The 23684-nt window shown below is 46.2% G+C and overlaps 1 protein-coding gene across 1 annotated transcript in view; it reads right to left on the bottom strand.

The window, feature by feature from the left end:
- The window catches only part of LOC308335902 (potassium voltage-gated channel subfamily B member 1-like), a gene marked incomplete at both ends in the record, with an annotated part of 87217 nt that extends 68466 nt beyond the window's left edge, over positions 1 to 18751 (bottom strand). Inside the window, 3 exons of the mRNA XM_080793124.1 lie at positions 17516 to 17680; positions 17845 to 18016; positions 18507 to 18751. Of these exons, the coding sequence (XP_080649250.1) occupies positions 17516 to 17680; positions 17845 to 18016; positions 18507 to 18751 (582 nt within the window). The remainder of the gene's footprint in view (positions 1 to 17515; positions 17681 to 17844; positions 18017 to 18506) is intronic.
- Between the last annotated feature and the right edge of the window lie 4933 nt (positions 18752 to 23684).

Here is a 23684-nt window from a genome sequence, read left to right as displayed (position 1 = left end):
TTCCATTAAGGAGATTCCTTTGTATTTTATGTATTCCCTATTCGTTGGATTCAAATTTAATGTTATGATGCGTTTCATTTAGCTTGATGTTTTGTGTGTAACACGTTGAATCGTGCTATATATATACGAATACGGTCGCCTGGCCTTGGCTTTAGGCCACTGATCCTAAAAACAGTTTAGTCCCAATACTCGATTCTGATTGGGTGGTTGCCGTGGCAAATCTCACGATAATCCACACCTTCAATCACTTTATATCATTCCCAGCTGCGTTACCGCAGCTCTGTGTAGCTGAACTGGGGAAGGGGAGCGCTTGATTTGCCTTACAAGAACTGGCCGTGCGGGCGTCTATATTAAGCACCGCTTAGACTGTGAATGTGTGGCTCCAGGCGACCCCGTAAAAACATCAAGCGCCTCCTATATTCCCCCGTCTGAGTAAAAACAAGGAAGTGTGGCTCTCTCTCTGGTGGGCGCAAAGTAGATATAATATTGTGAATTTTGTGTGTTTTGAGGTTAATATTATAGCTATATGTTTGTAACGTGTGTCTATAGGTGAAACTCTAAACCCTTAAGGCTCATACATAGTCTGGATTTTCGGTGGTGAGGTGACCACCGAACTACAACATGACGTCACTGAGCCGCGGTGAAGAGCAAACCACCGCCACCGCTCCAGCCCTTCTCTCTGTTTTTACTCACCACCGCTCAACGTTATTTCAGCTCCGGTGGTCACCTCACCACCCAAAATCCAGACTATGAATAGGCCTTTAGATCTCCATATTCCATATTATGTTGATCTGCAGTCTGCTGTCTCCTTGCAGACGGATGCGTGCACGCGACCTCGCCCTTTTAGGGGTACGGTGGGTCGCGTATCGGCCCCCAGGGCGTCTTACTGGTATACTGTAACTTAATTTAGTGACATCGAAAGAGTTGGCCAGCTTGGGCCCAAACGGATCTAGAAAGATGACGATTTACTGACGGGCTTCATCTTACGTCCATATCAGACCCGGCCGGAGAACACTTTGTCCATATTTCTTTACAGTCTCTATGGGGACAACACTCTCCCTCCACACGTCCCAAACTCTTATCTCGTCTAACTTGTTCTATAACGGACAACAAAACTCCCCCGTGGCTCAGTTATAGAAGTGAAGACTAACTCCCCGCTGTCACCTGAAGACTCACGCCTTCACACTTCAAACCGAGGGCCTTATATTATATATTATAGCTTAAAGGAAGTTAAAAGTCAAGTTAACACAAACACATGAAGCCTTCATGGGGACTTCTTTTTTTTGGTGTTTTTATCGCATTCATAATGCAATAATTTGATGAGTGGTCATATAGTTATAGTACATGATATATACAGAGGTTAGGGCGCCTACGGACGGCTGCAATTCGAAACTGGCCCCCGTAAAATCTGAATCCCCCCCCCCCTTTTCCCCTCACTGTATATGTATCCTTTTCCCTTTTCACCTCCTTTATGATGAATTCCTATTCTGGTCTTTGACTATATAGAAGTGTCTATTTGTACGTCTCTAAATGTTTTGATTAATTGAACATGGTGGACCCTCTTGTAAACAAGTGTAATGCTTAATTGGGTCGTCCACTCACAGTTAACAGTCTTTGTATTGAGTTTTTGCCGGTTAAGACTGATATGAGGTTATGGGACATGTGTGGCCGGTTAAGACCGATATGAGGTTAGCCAGGGGATTTACGTGGCTGGTTAAGACCGATGTTAGAGTTAGTAATAGTTGGACAATGCGATCAATGCCACCTTGGACGTCTCTGTGTGTTTCCGACTGGCTCCATTGCATGGCCTTAATGAGTCCATATGGGTTGATTTTCATTCGAAGCTATAGTGAACTCATGGACACACAGAACGATGTGATTGTGAGCATGTTGAGAAGGAGAGACCAGGCCAGGCTGTACGTTGTGGAGAGCATGTGAACACACACAGAGAGAGAGAGAGAGAGGGAGAGAGGGAGGGAGACAGTATAGGGAGAGAAGCTTCAAATTGGGGGCCTGGAGACTTCCTTAGAATAATGAACGTGACATTTCCCTGACATTTAGTTGGAGGTACGGTATATACAGTACAGTGGAGGTGCCTGGAGAGATAAGAGAGAGAGAGAGAGAGAGAGACCCCCTGTTCAAATCCTGTCTGCTAACCCATTTACAGTAATCCCTTATAACAGTTTCGTGGAAAACGTACACAGTGTGTTTCTATAGGTTCTCAAACATTTTATGTGTATTATTATGTACGGAATTTGCAATTCTGTGGTTTTTGTCTGTATTTCTATGAGACGGGGTTAAGGCACTATAATAGCATTTATAGTTATCCACTTCAACCCCGTATACCATACGGTACCGTACCGTACCGTACCGTATACCGTACCACTGTTGATTGGTGCTATAGCCACTCATACAGTATATAGACAGCTACAGTATATGTGTGTCCTAGCTATTATGTATGCGACGGTGTCCCTATATGTACGTACGTACGTGTCCGATTTCCGAGTACGGAAATAGCGTTTGTTGACCACCAAGTGTCACTGTTGTGCAGCCTAACACAGTGTCTACAGCATATAATGCCAAACTCAAGGCCTGGGGGTCAAATCAGGCCCGTGAATGAATTATCTTTGGCCCGCAGGGATGATATTGAATTAGTATTAGAACTGGCCCTCTGGTATACTGCACGGACCACCATAATACTACAAGTCCCACAATGCACTGCGAGTGCATCGGCACATATCGAGGGCCCGCAAGCGCAAGCACGCGTCTTCTCTTCAATATTGATCAGCAGTGAAAGTATATCACTTGTGGTCAACTTTCAGCTATACCCCTCTCCCCAAAAATGGCTAAATGAAGGTGGACTCTGAAAAACAGGGGTTTTCAAGTAAGTTGGTAGGCAGAGGGCAAACCTCTGTGTGTCTTCTGTGTGGAGACAGTGTGGTTGTAATGAAAGAATATTAGCTAAGAAGACTATATGATAAGAAATTAATGCAACTGATTTGATTCACGTTCTCATTTTACTATGATAGCAGTGCTTGGTGAGGATCATAGAACAGGTAACTGAGCTTAATAATAATGCATTGAGAACATGTGAGGGTACCTATACCCTATCGGGGACACGGGGAGAACATGTGAGGGTACCTACCCTATCGGGGACACGGGGAGAACATGTGAGGGTACCTATACCCTATCGGGGACACGGGGAGAACATGTGAGGGTACCTACCCTATCGGGGACACGGGGAGAACATGTGAGGGTACCTATACCCTATCGGGGACACGGGGAGAACATGTGAGGGTACCTATACCCTATAGGGGACACGGGGAGAACATGTGAGGGTACCTACCCTATCGGGGACACGGGGAGAACATGTGAGGGTACCTATACCCTATCGGGGACACGGGGAGAACATGTGAGGGTACCTATACCCTATAGGGGACACGGGGAGAACATGTGAGGGTACCTATACCCTATAGGGGACACGGGGAGAACATGTGAGGGTACCTATACCCTATAGGGGACACGGGGAGAACATGTGAGGGTACCTACCCTATAGGGGACACGGGGAGAACATGTGAGGGTACCTATACCCTATAGGGGACACGGGGAGAACATGTGAGGGTACCTACCCTATAGGGGACACGGGGAGAACATGTGAGGGTACCTATACCCTATAGGGGACACGGGGAGAACATGTGAGGGTACCTACCCTATAGGGGACACGGGGAGAACATGTGAGGGTACCTATACCCTATAGGGACACGGGGAGAACATGTGAGGGTACCTACCCTATAGGGGACACGGGGAGAACATGTGAGGGAATATGTGTAACCTCCACACTCAAATCAGCTGTTTCAAGGAGGACAACATGTGTGTGTGTGTGTGTGTGTGTGTGTGTGTGTGTGTGTGTGTGTATGTGTGGCTGCCCTGCGGTGTGTGCGTGCCTGGCCTGCCCTGCGGTGTGTGTTTGCGTGTGTGTGTGTGTGTGTCTGCCCTGCGGTGTGTGCGTGTGTGTGTGTGTGTGTGTGTGTGTGTGTGTGTGTGTGTGTGTGTGTGTGTGTGTGTGTGTTCCTGCCTGCCCCCTGGCGTGACGGTGACAGTGTGACACATTATGGGATGTGCAGAGGAAGGTGAGAGTGTGACGGTACTGAGAGAGGATCAGTTGCAGCGTGTCTGTGTCTGTAGAGGTGTCTGTAGAGGTGTCTGTAGAGGTGTCTGTAGAGGTGTCTGTAGAGAGGTGTCTGTAGAGGTGTCTGTAGAGGTGTCTGTAGAGGTGTCTGTAGAGGTGTCTGTAGAGAGGTGTCTGTAGAGAGGTGTCTGTAGAGGTGTCTGTAGAGGTGTCTGTAGAGAGGTGTCTGTAGAGGTGTCTGTAGAGGTGTCTGTAGAGAGGTGTCTGTAGAGGTGTCTGTAGAGGTGTCTGTAGAGGTGTCTGTAGAGGTGTCTGTGGTGTCTGTAGAGGTGTCCGTAGAGGTGTCTGTAGAGGTGTCTGTAGAGGTGTCCGTAGAGGTGTCTGTAGAGCCATGATGCCACAAACAACCCCTTCGGTTGTCATTGATTCACCCCCTGTTTTGAGTTGCTCAGAGGATTAGGTGATCCCTCTCTCTCCCACACAGTCATATAAGGACAACAAGAACTAAATGTCATTTTGGACTTATAGGATGCACGATATTATCGGTAGAGCATGATCGTAATCGACTATATATCCATATCATAAAAAAGGTCATTATTCAGGTTCGGTCACAACATAATCGTGATTATTTAACGGGGAGAAATTACTGTATAAAGGACCAAAGTTAAGTTCCCTAACTTTTTTTGTCAGGTAGGCGTGCGTGCGTGCGTGCGTGCGTGCGTGCGTGCGTGCGTGCGTGCGTGTGTGCGTGCGTGCGTGCGTGCGTGCGTGCGTGCGTGCGTGCGTGCGTGCGTGCGTGCGTGCGTGCGTGCGTGCGTGCCTGCCCATATCCAGATATATATTCAGTAGACGTCACATGATGATCTCCTTACCTGGCGCACGCACACACACGCACACACACACGCACACGCACACACCCGCACCACACACTGCTAATATCGTTTTACAGGGAACACACCACTGTGCGCTGAGTTAGCCTGGCGCCAAGGACCACTACCAGTTGGCCTGTAGTAAGTCTCATGGTCGGGGGGGGTAGGACCAAGTCTCATGGGATTTGGGATTTGTTTATAAACATTTTGGTATTTGTTTATAAACATTTGTGATTTGTAAGTCTCATGGGGGGGGGGTAGGACCACTACCAGTTGGCCTGTAGTAAGTCTCATGGTCGGGGGGGTAGGACCAAGTCTCATGGGATTTGGGATTTGTTTATAAACATTTTGGTATTTGTTTATAAACATTTGTGATTTGTAAGTCTCATGGGGGGGGTAGGACCACTACCAGTTGGCCTGTAGTAAGTCTCATGGTCGGGGGGGGTAGGACCAAGTCTCATGGGATTTGGGATTTGTTTATAAACATTTTGGTATTTGTTTATAAACATTTGTGATTTGTAAGTCTCATGGGGGGGGGGTAGGACCACTACCAGTTGGCCTGTAGTAAGTCTCATGGTCGGGGGGGTAGGACCAAGTCTCATGGGATTTGTAATTTGTTTATAAACATTTTGGTATTTGTTTATAAACATTTGTGATTTGTTTATAAACATTTGTGATTTGTTTATAAACATTTGGGATTTGTTTATAAACATTTTGGGATTTGTTTATAAACATTTGGGATTTGTTTACAAACATTTGGGATTTGTTTATAAACATTTGGGATTTGTAAGTCTCATGGGGGGGGTAGGACCACTACCAGTTGGCCTGTAGTAAGTCTCATGGGGGGGGGGGGGGTAGGACCACTACTACTACTACTAAGTGCACCAGATTGAAGCATTTTCATGGCAAATTTACAATTTTTGCCTAGGGCCTCAAAAGGCCTAGAACCGGCACTGCCTGGCGGCCATCATAAACATCACATTCCACTCTGCTCTGTAGCTGTACGTCTTCAAACAGGGAGCCTCACCACGGGGGGCAGATTGGAAAGGAGGGAGAACAGAAGCACATACACTTTAGACTCGGTAGTAGCCTCTATATATATATATATATACACACACACACACACACACGTTGCTGTCGGGAGGAAACCTTAGGTTTTTGGGCATAAATCAGTGCTATTGATCACCCTTCACGTCTGTGTGTTGTTTTGAAAATATTGAACCGATGGAAAGTAGTAAAAAGTGCTCTCGAAAAAACCTCTTAACTCCATTGGACCCTCTGAAATGTCCGCTAAAGCAGCTAACTCCACCACCTCCTCCTCCTCCTCCCCCTCTCGTGGAAGTAATTGACAATATATAAAGTTACAACACCAACTTTGATGAGGCGGCATTGCTTTGTTTTAAAAAATATATAAGGTTTTCTTTATTTCCTGAAAAATATATATTTTTCATCTCCTGAAAAATGAACATTGAACCGACAGCAGATATATATATATATATATATATATATATATATATATATATATATATATATATATATAAAATATACTATAATATAATATAGAGCTCAGCGGTCATTATCCAGAAATAACACACAGCTGAATTCTACAATTGACCAATCAGAATAAGAGAGCGATGCCTAATCATCCATCCATCCATCCATCCGTCCGCTCCGATTAGTCGTTATTTATTTATATCGGGACAAATCTGTGCGACTGTAAAGACGTGACGGAATCTTGTCAGAGCTCCCGTTGTGCTCCAGACTTAGCCTCATGGCTAATAAGCCAGACTCAAATCACACTGTCGTGAAGCCGGCGCCCGGCAGGCAAATTATTTTTTGCCAACGGCTGATTCGGTCTGGTTTATTAGCCACGCTATACTCCAGACCGTCTGACGATGACTGAAGCGTCTGGAAAATGAATTAGACTTCCAGTCGAGTAAGAGTCTTTATTCATAAAGAATGTTCTCCACAGCAGCAGTCATACACCAGACAGACAAACGCGTTTCGGCGCGCTGCAGGCCTTCGTCAGTGTCAAAAGAATAATCTTTTGGAATCTGCACCGAGCACACCCAGCCTGAAACCATATAAAACTGTCTGAGTAGAGCGGGCCTTTTCCCCTGAAGAAGACTGAAGCATCTGGACATTGTGGGAGGCTCGCCAGACCATAATACTGTCTGGGTGGTGCTTCAGCTTATGGCAAGGAAATATAATATAATGGTAACCCCCCCCCCCCCCCCCCTGCCTGGAATGGGAAATGGAAATGAAACATATTAGTGTCAGTGCTTTGAGAAGAAGACAGACTAAGACAGACTGTCAGTGGAAACGGCTCTTTGACAGGGATGTAAAAATCAATGTTTATTGTGTTGTATATAGTTTAGGATAATGTAGTGACAGCCTAGCCTCGCACTGCATGAAGCTCTGAGTGCTGCTCATATACTCTGCGGTCTCCTCATCTTCACCGTCCTCCTCATCGTCATACCCAGAGACAGAGTCCACAGTCTGTCTATCAAAGAGTTGTTGGAGAAACTTGTGGTTTTGTTGAGTATATAGTGTATGTCACCCCGGCCGTTTCACTCATATGGATGGATATGAAGAATCAACTGACTGAGAGAAAACGCTAACGTTACTGCTACTGAATTAGTTACATTTTCACTATAGAAACAGCCTGTATCATAATATGAGTGACTGACTGTCGCAAACGATACAGAGAGACACCTCCCCGACAATAACGCAGAGACAGCTTGTTTATGTTTGGACCACAACGCTTATAGTAGACGATATTATAGATCACCCCGTGTTATTCTCCCTAGAGAAATGACTTCCGCGAACCAGGGGGGGAACCGAAGGGACGAGCGACTTACGTCAGGACTTCGGTGCTCTATAGTGGCTACTATGCGTGCAGGGACCGTGCACGGGGTTGGTGTGATTCACCAACCTGACGACTATGAGCGTCGTAGAAAGTGACTCATGGTTTAGCCCATTCTGACCTGAGATCAGATTCATACGAGGTTTCCACTGGACACACACTGGTCTGATTAACCCATTCTGACCTGAGATCAGATTCTAAAAATGTCAGTCGTTCTTCGAATTTTTCAAAAATAGCAGACCTACAAGCTCGTATCGCGCCACTCGGTGGCGCGATATGAGCTTGTAGATCTGATATTTTTCAATAGCTAAAGCATAACATGATGCCAACACCAAAATGGGTGCCCGGTCAGAATGGGTTAGTCACACAGAGACTAAAGCACGTTTATAACCTATAACATTTATAACCCTCACAAACAGCAACAACAACACACCTGTACTGTATGTCGTTGCTGCCGCCGGTAAACCTTGTATGTCCCTGATAACTGTCCCTTTGTTCTTATTGTTTGGAGATGTCTTGTAAACCTTGTATGTCCCTGATAACTGTCCCTTTGTTCTCATTGTTTGGAGAGGTCTTGTAAACCTTGTATGTCCCTGATAACTGTCCCTTTGTTCTTATTGTTATTGTTTGTTATTGATACTGTCCCTTTTCCCATTTTTTTGAGTGGTGCAACCACTCTAAGGAACAGCAATGTCCGTGTACACCTATACCTATGTGGCCATGAGCACGAGTATATGACTATGAGTACCAGTAGGGGCGCTGTTTGCCAGAAACAGAGAGAGAGAGAGAGAGAGAGAGAGAGAGAGAGATAGTATTAGTGCTGCACTTTTGCCTGCTAATGAGAGAGAGAGAGGAGAGGGGGGGGGGAGAGAGAGGGGAGTTGCACCACTCAGTTCACACGGGTGTGATTTTTTAAAGATGGAGTGCCGTGATGTTTTTCCCCCGTCCCTAAAACATGATTATCAGGTATAATTATAATTATTATTACTAGACCGTACCGTACGCGGTCTACAGAGAGCCACTTATACTCGATATATAAAGTATATACTGTACTGTGGGTCAGAGGAAATGGAACATTGTAGGAGAATGAAGACGTGGAGCGCAAAGAAAGCAATTATCCCCTTTAGACCCTCCATTCTACAAATGTCTTCTAAATCCTGACGGTTTTCTGAAAAACCTCTTGTTTTCTATGTCAGTGGGTGTCAAACTATTTCATGTCAAGGACCCCTAGGATATGTAATTGGCCCCCAATCTGACAATATGTTGTCCCAAGGACCCCCACAAGAAGCAAAGGTTTATGTTAAAAACGTTCTGAAAGAATATTATATTCAAAGATTTGCACCACATTTAAAAAAAAAAATAGCAGACCTACAAGCTCATAGCGCGGCACTCGATGCCACGCTATGAGCTTGTAAATTAGATTTAGATTAGATTCAATTTATTGTCACTGCACATAGTTATACAAATACTTTGACAATGAAATGAATAGTGGCGTCCAACCCAGAGTGCAATACAGTAATGCAGTAATGGGAATAAATATACTTTTGTGGAATGTACAGTATGTACAGTAATATATAATAAATAGGAAATAAATAGCATATCGTAATGCTTTAAAACACCAAAAGGGGTTCCCGTCCTGCATGGGTTATTATTAACCCATTCTGACCTGAGATCAGATTCACACGAGGTTTCCACTGGACACACACTGGTCTGACTAACCCATTCTGACCTGAGATCAGATTCTAAAAAAAATCAGTCGTTCTTCGATTTTTCAAAAATAGCAGAGCTACAAGCTCGTAGCGCGCCACTCGGTGGCACGCTACGAGCTTGTAGATCTGCTATTTTTCAATAGCTAAAGCATAACGTGATGCTAACACCAAAATGGGTTCCCGTTCAGAATGGGTTAAGTGCTATGAAGTTACGTCCAGACCTCACGCTATAAGATAAGGTTGAAATGAGCTGACAGCATATTGGATTCTACTTCCAGCCAATTACGATCACACCTTTTTCTCCTTTTCCATTTCAGACCTCGTGTCAATTAACCCATTCTGAACGGGAACCCATTTTGGTTGTCAGCATCATGTTGTGCTTTAGCTATTGAAAAATAGCAGATCTACAAGCTCATAGCGCGCCACCGAGTGGCGCGCTACGAGCTTGTAGATCTGCTATTTTTGAAAAATCGAAGAACGACTGACATAGAAACTTAGCTTTTTCAGAAAACTGTCAGGATGTAGAAGACATTTGTAGAATCTGATCTCGGGTCAGAATGCATTCTGGGCGGGAACCCCTATCGGTGTTTTATTTAATTAAAGCATTATGTTATACTTTATCTATATTGAAAAATAGCAGATCTACAAGCTCATAGAGCTTGTATAGGTCTGCTTTTTTTATCGTGAAAATGTATAGTGCAAATCTTTGAATATGTATTCTTTCAAAAAACGTTTTTAACTAAAATCTTTGCTTCTGGGGATGGTGGTCCCTGGAACAACATATTGTCAGATGGCCAAATACAGATAATTCTGGGGGTCCTTGACATGAAACAGGTTGAACACCACTGACTGTTTTTCAGAAAACTGTCATGATTTAGAAGACTTTTTTTTTTAAATTTTGACGTCAGGCCTAAATGGGTTAATTCCACCCACTGCTGTTGTGTATACCCGATACCGGTCTATACTGGCCGGTATCCACCCCCCCCCCCCCCCCCCCGCCGGTGAGGAGCCCCCACCGAGAGGACATGTGGCGCCGATCCATTCTCCTCCTTTGGCAATTAGTACACTACCAATTAGTATACACTACCAATTAGTGCACTACCAATTAAAGTGATATGAAGTACTGCAACCATAGCAGGGATTCTCAAAGTGGCGATGACGTCATGATGAAGCATGAAGTTCCAGCCGACGGCGTGCCTCAGAATACTTTGATAATAGAAGAGAAACAGGTGCGCTCGCTTCCCATGGAAACTACTGCCCTTTGGTTGAAGGCAGTGGGTGCTCATGCTTTTGATTGGTTGAAGGCAGAGGCCGGTGCTCAGCTTTTGATTGGTTGAAGGCAGAGGGTGCTCAGCTTTTGATTGGTTGAGGCAGTGGGTGCTCAGCTTTTGATTGGTTGACCGCAGTGGGTGCTCATGCTTTTGATTGGTTGAAGGCAGAGGGTGCTCAGCTTTTGATTGGTTGAAGGCAGAGGGTAGTGCTCAGCTTTTGATTGGTTGAAGGCAGAGGGTAGTGCTCAGCTTTTGATTGGTTGAAGGCAGAGGGTAGTGCTCAGCTTTTGATTGGTTGAAGGCAGAGGGTAGTGCTCAGCTTTTGATTGGTTGAAGGCAGTGGGTGCTCAGCTTTTGATTGGTTGAAGGCAGTGGGTGCTCAGCTTTTGATTGGTTGAAGGCAGAGGGTGCTCAGCTTTTGATTGGTTGAAGGCAGTGGGTGCTCAGCTTTTGATTGGTTGACGGCAGAGGGTGCTCAGCTTTTGATTGGTTGAAGGCAGAGGGTGCTCAGCTTTTAATTGGTTGACGGCAGTGGGTGCTCAGCTTTTGATTGGTTGAAGGCAGTGGGTGCTCAGCTTTTGATTGGTTGAAGGCAGTGGGTGCTCAGCTTTTGATTGGTTGACGGCAGTGGGTGCTCAGCTTCATAAACCAACTAAATGGGAATGGGCGGCACTCCAAAATAAAAGGCTACACAATTAAGAAGTCAGAAATTAAGGGAGTGAAGAAGGCAAGGGGGTGAGGTGCATGGGGGTGAGGTGGGAGTGAGGTGAGGGTGAGGTGAGGGTGAGGTGGGAGTGAGGTGGGAGTGAGGTGGGAGTGAGGTGAGGGTGAGGTGGGAGTGAGGTGGGAGTCTGGAGACCGGGAAAGGTTTTTTCAAGTGAGTTTGCAGTTCAGACTGAATTGAATTGAAGGGGGAGTTTATCCCACAGCAGGGGAGAGGAGTCTAGACTGTGTATAGGATGCTTGCTTGTAGCGCTGCGTGTGTGTGTGTGTGTGTGTGTGTGTGTGTGTGTGTGTGTGTGTGTGTGTGTGTGTGTGTGTGTGCGTGTGTGTGTGTGTGCCTCAGGAGAAGCTTTGTTAGATGAGTTTTCATTTCATATTGTTCCTCGATGCCCAACACGCCTCAGCAACAACAACAACAACACAGCCCTAGATTTAGAGCTGAGCTGCAGAAATGCTAACTAGTTATACTGTATGTTATAACAGTATATAATATTTACTGTCGATTTGACACTTCTTAGGGGAAGTTCTCCATCAGCCTCTGGGCTTCTAAACTTCTCCTGGCTGCGTGGTTTATATATAGACGTATTGGATGCAGGCAGTGAGAGGGAGCGCAGGAGAGGAGGGGGGGGGGGGGGGGGGGGTGGAAACATGTGAGGATGTAGGGGGGGGGGGGGGGCAGGGGGCTTTTTTCGCTGTTGTCTTATACCCCGTATATCCTTAAACGTCTGTGGCTATTTGAGGGGCGCTATGTTTGTGTTGTCTGAAAAAAACGTCACATTTACGTCATATTATGTCTCTGGAAGGATCAGGTGTATAGCAGGGCTGTCATCGAATTTGCTCCCGAGATCCCAGATCCCAATAAGCTGTGAAACAAATGTGTGACGCAAAGCTTCTTGGATCTGGCAGCGTCAGGTTAGTCCCTGGCAACAATGCAACACTATCTCTCTCTCTCTCTCTGTTTCTGGCACACAACAGCGCCACCTTTGCCCCTACTGGTACTCTAAACATCGGGACATATAGTCACATATGTATAAGGACACATAGGGACATTGCTGTTCCTTGGAGTGGTTGCACCACTCAACAAGGTTACAGAAATGGTGGCATAAGGGAGCAGCGGAGCTGTGCATGCATGCTGATGTGACTGAGTGGATCATCACTTGTTTGACAAGCATCGTTACGAGAGGTTGTAAAAAGGCTTTGTGGAGCTGACAGGAAACCCCCAACGGCCGCCTTGCACGCCATACGCCACGCCGAGTGGGCCGAGCTGATCAATTCCTAATTAGCTTAAAAGCCCCCCCCCCTCCTCCTCCCCCCCCCCACACACACACACACCCCCCCCCCCCCACTACTAAAAGCATAGATACGCCCCAAAAGATGGTGTAAACTAAAGCAGTGGTTTTCAAACAGTAGTGCAAACGTTGATCACTCTCTGCTGATTTCTGATCGTCTGCACTTTTGTTAAATTGACGCACACACACACACACACATGTACACACACACACACACACACACACACACACACACACACACACACACACACACACACACATGTACACACACACACACACACACACACACACACACACACTCCTCTCTCTCTCTCTCTCTGTCGCTCTAATTAATCAGTCTCATGTCGCGTATAGCTGTGTCTAGATTCTCCCGGTGGATCCTGCCGGGAGCTGCCTATATATGCCATAGAAAGCATTAGGTGGACCCCATGAGGCTAGTATAATGGTAACCATAATATGGACCATTTGGATGGATCTTTAACTCTTGAGGGTGTAAAATGAAACCAAAATGGACCCAGGTTTCATTTTAACACTATCGAGAGTTAAATTGAGTACTTGTTCTCTATACCAAGTCTGTGCCCAACAACACACTGCTGTAGTTTATGGTATGTATGTATGTATGTATGTATGTATGTATGTATTTGGTTAAAATGGGTGGGGTTTAAAAAAAGGCAAAAGCTTGCTCTGGTGCACTGGCCTAAAAGTGGGTCCTTAAAAACTGCTAAAACGTCTGAAATGTATGTATGTAGGTGGGTATGTATGTATGTGTGTAGTATTTTAAAAGGGGGGGCTTTTTAGTAAAAAGCCCAGCCCATAAAACCTTCATATATTTAAAACAAATCCAAAATAAGGTTACCAGTGAAGGGCAAAATGCCTATTCACTGGGGACTATGCAAGGCAGAGGCGTCCACCCCCCTGAGTCCAAGTTAAGCTAGACCGCATACCTAAAGCAGTATGTATGTATGTATGTATGTATGTATGTATGTATGTATGTATATGACGCATGCTTCAGGCCTCAGCTTGTGTTTGATGTGCAGGCTGTGGGTTTGTTGATTGTCACCAACCCCCCCCCCCCCCCCCGCACACACACACACACACCTCCACCACCGCAAGCTGGCCCACTGTTTGCTCAGTGCACGCACGCGCACATGCATACGCACACGCACACACACACACACACACACACACGCCTCTCTTTCCAAGACAAGTGGGACTCATTGGATGTGCATATATAAGCAGATGGTCACTCTGGTAGGAAAATAAAAATGACTAACAAAACAAGCACCGGTTAGCGCTGCTGCCAGACAGACAGACAGACAGACAGACAGAAGGGGAGTACTTCAAAATAAAGGCGTTGGAGGGCCACGCAGATGAGGCAGATTTTACTCTGAAAAGCCCCGCCTTCTACTGTTTTAACTAGTGATGCACCGAATATTCGGCCGCAGAAAATATTCTGCAGGAAATTTTCGGCCTATTCGGTTTCGGCCCGAATAGGCAGAAAATACATCACCGAATAGTGTATGCAATTAATGCCTTTCAAAAGAGCTGAAAACATGTTTTATGGACCCATAATAGTGATTATTATTTAAGTATTATTTAAGTTTTGCCATAACCATTTCTTTTGTCAAATCAGGTAGCTTTAAGGTACGGCCATGACAGCAATGGTAGGAAAAAAAAAATATAATATTAAGAATTCGGTTTTCGGCCGACTGTTTCCTATATTCGGTATTCGGTTTCGGCCAAGAATTTCCCTTTCGGTGCATCCCTAGTTTAACTACAGTAAATGTTCTTAGTTACTGTACTGCTTAGAACCACCAGACCATGTCAACTCGTAATGCTGCATTTCATCATTTATCGTGTTATTCTGTGAATCACCTGCTATACACACACAGCTATGAAACGTCAAAGGTGTGCGTGCGTGTGTGCACTTTCTGCAGTGAAAACGGAAACATTGAATGGCTGAAACAGACCCACATTGCGTGTGCGTGTGCGTGTGCGTGTGCGTGTGCGTGTGCGTGTGCGCGCTGATGAAACCCACCCCAGGGCCAATGTAAACATGTAAGCATGCATTTTAAAAAACAAACAAAGCAACGGCACGCCCGGGTGTGTACAAACGGTAAACGGTTTATCTATAGAACCTTTAATCCACTCTTTACACGCACACGCACACGCACACGCACGCACACGCACACGCACACGCACACGCACACGCACACGCACACGCACACGCACACGCACACGCACGCGCACGCACACACACACACACACGCACACGCACACGCACACGCACACGCACACGCACACGCACACGCACACACACACGCACACGCACACGCACACACACACACGCACACACACACACACACACCAATGGTGGAGGAAACCAAGCACGTCACCAACCCTGCTCATTGGGAGCAACTGAGGGTTCAGTGTCCGGGTGTGGGCGCTCTACCCGAGCGGCCACAACCGCACGCACACACACACACACACACACACACACACACACACACACTGCCACCCCGTGAGACTGTGTGTGTGTGTGTGTGTGTGTGTGTGCATATCATCATCACCTTTACTTATACTGGGAAGTACAGTTGAGTCCAAGCCCTCATTTTAAATAGTATAGGTTACAATACACAAAGTACAGTATGTATATAGCCGAGTTTACAATGCACAGTGGTGGGTACCATAACTATCGTCAGTAGTCGGTCAGGGAGGATACACCTGAGTTATCATACAGTGCACAGTGGTGGGTACCATAACTATATCGCCTGTAGTCGGTCAGGGAGGATACACCTGAGTTATCATACAGTGCACAGTGGTGGGTACCATAACTATATCGCCTGTAGTCGGTCAGGGAGGATACACCTGAGTTATCATACAGTGCACAGTGGTGGGTACCATAACTATATCGCCTGTAGTCGGTCAGGGAGGATACACCTGAGTTATCATACAGTGCACAGTGGTGGGTACCATAACTATCCCCAGTAGTCCACCGCAAGGCAGAGTGGTAGACAGTGTCTAGCCGTTTTAAAAGTGAAGGAACAGCCAGACTTTTTTTTAATTGGGATTTGGAAAACAGAATGTATTGCTAATACAGAAAACTATAGTTTTCGTCAAAGTTTGGAGACAAGATCAACAATATGACATTTAAAAGAAGGTTTATCGTCAAGCCAAGATGCCAAGATATTAATATTCAGAGACCCTCTGAATCGTGGAGCCATCTGAAGAAGTTATGAGTTGACTATCCAAGTCAATATTCATAGCCCTAGAAAACAGCATACATGTTGTTTTACTTTAAAACAAGCCTTAGCTCAACCAGGGCATCCTGGAGAGTTTTAAAAGCAAGCGGCAGGTTCTCAACTGTCTGCAACACGATATAAAACTGTGTCGACCGCGTAAAGATGGGATCGACAATCCTTCAGAGTGGAAACAAATATATATTCAACTACACCCAACCCAAATAATCAACTGCACCTTAGAAACAAGCCCAAATAATCAACTACACTTCAGAAACAAGCCCAAAAAAGCAACTGCACTTTAGAAACCAACCCAAATAATCAACTACACTTCAGAAACAAGCCCAAATAATCAACTACGCTTTAGAAACAAGTCCAAATAATCAACTACACTTTAGAAACAAGCCCAAATAATCAACTTACACTTCAGAAACAAGACCAAATAATCAACTTACACTTCAGAAACAAGTCCAAATAATAAACTACACCTCAGAAACAAGCCCAAATAATCAACTACGCTTTAGAAATAAGGCCAAATAAACAAAACTTTGGCAAGAAGCTCAGATATGCGTGCGCACAGCGCGCCGTACGGTGAGCTGAGCTCAGCTATCGTACCTTTGCGGCCACAGAGGAGCTGGGTTTGGTACCTTTGCGGCCACAGAGGAGCTGGGTTTGGTACCTTTGTGGTCACAGAGGAGCTGGGTTTGGTACCTTTGCGGCCACAGAGGAGCTGGGTTTGGTACCTTTGCGGCCACAGAGGAGCTGGGTTTGGTACCTTTGTGGTCACAGAGGAGCTGGGTTTGGTACCTTTGTGGCCACAGAGGAGCTGGGTTTGGTACCTTTGTGGTCACAGAGGAGCTGGGTTTGGTACCTTTGCGGTCACAGAGGAGCTGGGTTTCCTACCTTTGCGGCCACAGAGGAGCTGGGTTTCCTACCTTTGCGGCCACAGAGGAGCTGGGTTTCCTACCTTTGCGGCCACAGAGGAGCTGGGTTTCCTACCTTTGCGGCCACAGAGGAGCTGGGTTTCCCCAGGAGGTCACAGAGGAGCTGGGTTTCCTACCTTTGCGGCCACAGAGGAGCTGGGTTTCCCCAGGAGGTCACAGAGGAGCTGGGTTTCCCCAGGAGGTCACAGAGGAGCTGGGTTTCCCCAGGAGGTCACAGAGGAGCTGGGTTTCCTACCTTTGCGGCCACAGAGGAGCTGGGTTTCCCCAGGAGGCCACAGAGGAGCTGGGTTTCCTACCTTTGCGGCCACAGAGGAGCTGGGTTTCCCCAGGAGGTCACAGAGGAGCTGGGTTTCTCCAGGAGGTCACAGAGGAGCTGGGTTTCCTACCTTTGCGGCCACAGAGGAGCTGGGTTTCCCCAGGAGGTCACAGAGGAGCTGGGTTTCTCCAGGAGGTCACAGAGGAGCTGGGTTTCCTACCTTTGCGGCCACAGAGGAGCTGGGTTTCTCCAGGAGGTCCCAGAGCTTCTGTCTCTTCTCGGCGCAGCAGGTGTTGTCGAACTCGTCGCCCGCGCTGTCCTTCAGGTTGTCCGCCTCCCTCTTCAGCTCCTCGTTCATCTGCTCCTTCTTCTGGTGGTAGCGCGCCTGGTGGCAGGGAGGGGTGGGAGATCGTTAAGGGAGGGGTGCGGAGCTTGTTAACACCGGGGCTCCACCGGGCACGTTATAAATAATAAATAGTTACCTGGCAGCAGGACTCCAGATAGATCCCAGTAGTCCAGCGCCTGGCTGAAGGGTTTATAAATAGTTACCTGGCAGCAGGACTCCAGGTAGATCTCGTCGATGCCCCAGTAGTCCAGCTCCTGGCTGAAGGACAGGGCACACATCTCCTCCATCATGTGCAGCTTGCCCGTGCGGTAGAAGTTCAGGATGGACGTGAAGGCGCCCGGGTGACGGTCGAAGAAGTACTCGTTCTCGTGCAGGCTGTGATAATAACATAAAATAAAATGTCAAAGTGTCTGGAGACAGTATAGCCAATAACATCACAGGGATAAAAGGTATTTTTGACCTGAATTCAGCTTGTGTGTTAGGTGGAACTACGTCAGTCATGTGGGTGTGTTAGGTGACAATACTACAGTCCTGCGGGTTTGTTAGGTGCGGGTAAGGAAAGGAAAGGTAGTATGTTTACCCAGGGTAATTGGACTAAGCTCAAGAACTTGTTTACAGCCAGGCCCTGCTCATAGAACATTTCATGGTATGGGGTTCAATGCCTTGCTCAAGGGCACTTCAGCGGTGGTCATTTTAACGTGCCGGTCCGGGGATACGAACTATAGCGACCTTTCCGATATCAAGACGGCTCCGCAAAACCGTTCGGCCACCGCTGCCTCTGTGTGTTAGGTGGCCCTACGTCAGTCCTGCGGGTGTGTTAGGTTAGGTGGCCCTACGTCAGGTGTATAAGGAACCATAATCACACCTGTAGTCGTCGCAGACCTCCATCAGGCACTCGTGCGTGTTGCAGTCGCGCAGCTTCCCGAGGCGCGTGCGCGGCAGGCGGTCCAGCGTGCGCCACAGCACCTCGTGCGGGAGCCCGCCCACATTGAGGCGCACGCGGCGGAAGCACGACTTGCTGCGCAGGATGTCCAGGGGCTCGGGGGGCAGCGAGGCCGTGGAGCGCTGGGAGCCCCCCGACTTGCTCAGGTCCGCCAGCGTGCTCTCCATGGTGGATGGATGGATGGAGATCTGGAGGTTCTATCAGGAGGCTGTGCTCTCCATGATGGATGGATGGATGGAGATCTGGAGGTTCTATCAGGAGGCTGTGCTCTCCATGATGGATGGATGGAGATCAGGACGTTCTAGCTGGAGGCTGTGCTCTCCATGATGGATGGATGGAGATCAGGACGTTCTAGCTGGAGGCTGAGCTCTCCATGATGGATGGGTGGAGATCTGGAGGTTCTAGCTGGAGGCTGAGCTCTCCATGGTGGATGGATGGAGATCAGGACGTTCTAGCTGGAGGCTGAGCTCTCCATGGTGGATGGATGGAGATCTGGAGGTTCTATCAGGAGGCTGTGCTCTCCATGGTGGATGGATGGAGAGGGATCAGGAGGTTCTAACCGGAGGCTATGGACTAGTGCTGCTGCTGCTGCTGTGGTCGCTTGCAGGGTTCCCTTTCATCATGGTTGTTTCTGGTGGTTTTGGAGAAGACACAAAACAGTAATGGGTGTTAAAACGCGACCGCAGCGGGTCGCGTTTACTATGAAAACCTGCATCTCCCGTCAGTTAGTCATGCCTCCATATATGGTCATGCCTTGTGACATCACGCCTACATATAATTATGGTCAAGCCTCACGACACTGACCTCATCTAAACCCTGGATAACCACACCGGGAAAAGACTGGATCATCAACTCTGGATCAGAGCCGGCCAGAAACTCTACATCTGACCTCAAACCCTTAGATCTCCATATATGGAGCTGACCTGTTCTGACATTCCATATGTCGATCTGACCTCATCAAACCCTGTAAACTCAAGACACACTCCATATATGGCCAGTACAGAATGAATTTGCTCGCCCAGCAGTGTGCCGTGTCCCAGGCGGATGTGTGCACACAACCTCGTACTGGTATATTTTAAATTTAAATCTGCAAAGTAGCCTGAAGCTGTGTTAACTAAAATGCATGGTCAGATCACTGTAGTGGATAAAATTATTCTTGCCTCTGAAATGTATAGGCGGGGTGCAGCAGTATTGTGGGTGGGGACTGCCAAGTGGTGCGCTGTCCACTCCAGTGGTGCTGAAACCACCAGAACCACATGGAGCTGTCCACTCCAGTGGTGCTGAAACCACCAGAACCACATGGAGCTGTCCACTTCAGTGGTGCTGAAACGATCAGAACCACATGGAGCTGTCCACTCCAGTGGTGCTGAAATGATCAGAACCACATAGAGCTGTCCACTACAGTAGTGCTGAAATGATCAGGATGCACTACTCTGATTGCAGCCTAATAATAAGCTTTAATTTAACAGAGCTGTTTCCGTAACGGTGTGTCACCAAAGCATATATCAGCCAATCATCTTCCCTGCTACGTTTTGACAAGCGAGTATAGCGACACCCTGTGCCTATTGGTGTATACAGCCTACATACATTAATCTATTGGTGTATACGTACAGCCTACATACATTAATCTGGAGAGGAGGAATACATCTCTGGCTATAAAAACAGGGAGTCCGTTTGCATCAATGGCGGATATAGCCTATAGTGGACAGACTAATTCATTCATTCATTAATTCATTCCATTCATGGCGAGCTGAAACAAAACGAGACACAAAATAAAACACGACCAGTCTGTTTAATGATGACAGACGTCTCTCAAAGTTTTAAACGACACTATAGAAGTTAATTTCGTTCCAAAGTGAAGTGGCGACGTTATATACGGTAGTCTTAATGTAGACCTATACAAACTATTTCCATTAATGGGCTTGTTGTTATTATTAGGAGGTCCGCAATTCCTACGTTGTCAGCAGAAACATAATGAGAAGAAAAAAACGAGAGGATTGCTATAATAATCTGGTGCGAACATACGGCGAGCATTCGGGTCTCATGATTGGCGTTGTGAACTTGTAGATCGGCTATTTTTTTATGTATTTTTTACAGATATACTTTGTTTAGAGGGAGGAGGGGGGCCTGGGATCAAACCCTGGCGGACTCCACTCCACAATCCCCCGCCACTCCTCCGTGTTTTACTGTAGTCTAGCCTTTATTCATTCAACAATTACTGAAGTCGGCCAATTCAACCATCTTTTCATTTCCCGTGGATTTAAGAACATGCATGTGTTACTACAATAATATATAGTCTACATCGCAGCTCAAAATAAAACGTGATATAGTAGCATAAATATACCAATTAAATTATTAATTATAGGCTAATACAGTGTGATTTGATCCAGTGGAGCTGCATAAGCAGCGTTCCAAAAAATATATATATACAAATTGTTGAGTGTTTCCCTTGATCTATTTAACTGGTGTTTTAAATTCACTCCAGCCCGATGAACGCCGTTTATAGATGCAACAAACACAGTCTTCTAATCTACGCCATAGCTGATCCATATAACGATTGATTAGGCTCTTCTACCGCTTATTGGGGAGGGAAAAAAACACATATCGATCGTGACCGAGCGGCGATGTTTTTACAGTACTACAGCCTAATAGCGCTTTAACGAGCAGACGGCTGACAGCTGTTCACGTTCACTTCAACGCAGCGACCAACACCTACCTTTTCTCTGGAGGAGAAGGACTGGTACATCCATTTGGCGGAAAGAGAGAGAGATTGAGACGAAACAACATCAATAACGGTCCGTTATTGGTTCATAATTGACCCAATAATAATAAATCCCGACCACAGCTGGGTGTGTTGTGGAGCCGTTGTTCCGTTCGGTTCGGTTCCGTTCCGACGCGGTGTCGGTGTTGGTTCCTCCCGTGTTGATCATGGCAGAACTCTGTCCTCCTCAAGGCTTCTTCTGTGTTGTTGTGTTGCCGCCTCTCCTCAGCCTCATGACGCCCAGACCAGTCACTAGTCCAGATGCTGCTCTCTCTCTCTCTCTCTCTCTCTCTCTCTCTCTCTCTCTCTCTCTCTCTCTCTCTCTCTCTCAGCCCAGCGGGGGGGTGCAGAACTGATCAACAAGTATATGATGAGCGTCCATTCTGTTCCATAGAGCCTCAGTGTCTGTAATGTGTTCTCCTCCCCGGAGAGTCTGTCTGTCTGTCTGTCTGTCTGTCTGTCTGTCTGTCTGCCTGCCTGCCTGTCTGTCTGTCTGTCTGTCTGTCTGCCTGTCTGACTGACCCTTTTGCTTCGACATCTGATTAACCCTTAACACACCCTCCGTTTTCAAATATTACTTTTTTTTGAGCGATGCCTATACGCTCCATGACACAGCTATGTGTGTCCCTCCCATGGCATGTATGTGTGTGTGTACATGTTCCTGTGTCTGTGTCTGTGTCTGTCCGAGCACGGGAAGCTGCAACACGGTATATAACTGTCATTTCTGGACCGTTTTGGACGCGGGAAGGCTCGCCGGAGCCGAGCAGGCCTCCTGGGTGTGTTCCTGGGGGCCCCAGGCAGACGATTTTCAAAAATAATCAAAGTACAGTACAGAGCACAGCACAGTACAGTACAGTAAACTATAGGCTATAACAATAAATGTATACAGTTGCACCGGCGCTCAGTTCACACAGGTGTGATTTTACATATCAAGGGCCCTGCATGTTGATACTGCTATAGGCCTATAATGATGTCATTTTACTGTGCACGGGGACACCCACTCTACATTTAAAACAATCACACCTGTGTGAAGGGAGGGGCGCTCTTATATCATCGTACATCATCCATTCATTGACAATGGGAATGTAATGTTTGTGTATGTCACACTCTGGTCTGAGTGAAGGTAGTGTAGGCCAAAATTGGCACTGAACCAGCTCTCAAAATACTCCCAAAAATGCTAAAAATGGCAAAATACCAAAAATAGCAAGCAGTCTTTTCTATACAAAACAATCAGTTTTTATTTCACCTTTGCAGAGTCCACATTAAATGGTCATTCAAACCAAACACAAACGAGGTATTTACAGCCCACTGGCCAGAGTGGCTCTTTCAAGGTCTGCTCTAGTCTAGTCTAGTCTAGTCTCTAGTCTATAAGTCTGCTCTGCTCCCTACAATCCTACCTTGATTGCGGCAGTGGCAGGTGCTCCTTATGAAGGCTATAGGCCCCTCCCATTTAGACCAAACCAACCCGGGGTTGATTCCACAATGGAACCAGTGCATCAATGTCCAGAGACATCACAAATCACTCATAAGTCATAACACACATTTTAAAGTGTCACATAAACTACTCTATAAATGATTCCCATAATATAATAAAGTCAATAGTTCTCTAAACTGTTGGCATGTTCCCCACACCCCACAGCTATAGTAGTTGCTCCCTTCAATGGAGTAAACAGTCAATTAACTTTAATCAAGCGTCACACAATACAATAGTCAAAATAACAAATATCACTCTGCAATCATAAATAATAATTAAAATGTTAACCATTCGGTCCCAGTGGCAGGTTGAACTGTGCTGTTGTGCTCTGTAAGCGCAACACAGTGCTTCAATCTCCCCAGTTGGAATACCAAGTTCATCCAATCAGAAGAGAGAACTCATGCATGATAGATAATAATGTGAAATTGTAATTAACTAAATGAGACGAGAAAAACATACATTTTGTTTATTTTATTTATGTATTTTTCATTACAGTAAATTAAGTCAACATACACACACACTAACGACATTAAATATGAGTCATATAAAAGCATCAAATATACAATATTATATAATATTATATAAATAATAATAATAATAATAAACAATATTATATAAATAACCAAGTCGTGTCAAACAACTGTTGCAAAGGTATTAAGCCACACACACGCACACGCACATGCGCGCACACGCACACACACACACACACACACACACACACACACACACACACACGCACACGCATATAATGCTTATTTTACACTTCAATTGCACTGCATATAAATTACATTCTATTTAACTCATTTAGACCTGAGACGAGCTTCTACAAAATGTCTTCTAAATCATGACAGTTTTCAGGAAAAAT

The sequence above is a fragment of the Protomyctophum bolini genome (assembly GCF_963924005.1).
Source record: "Protomyctophum bolini genome assembly, chromosome: 20".
Taxonomy (NCBI): domain Eukaryota; kingdom Metazoa; phylum Chordata; class Actinopteri; order Myctophiformes; family Myctophidae; genus Protomyctophum; species Protomyctophum bolini.
The sequence above is the reverse complement of the archived record's forward strand: the minus strand, read 5'-3'. Positions and strand labels throughout refer to the sequence as shown.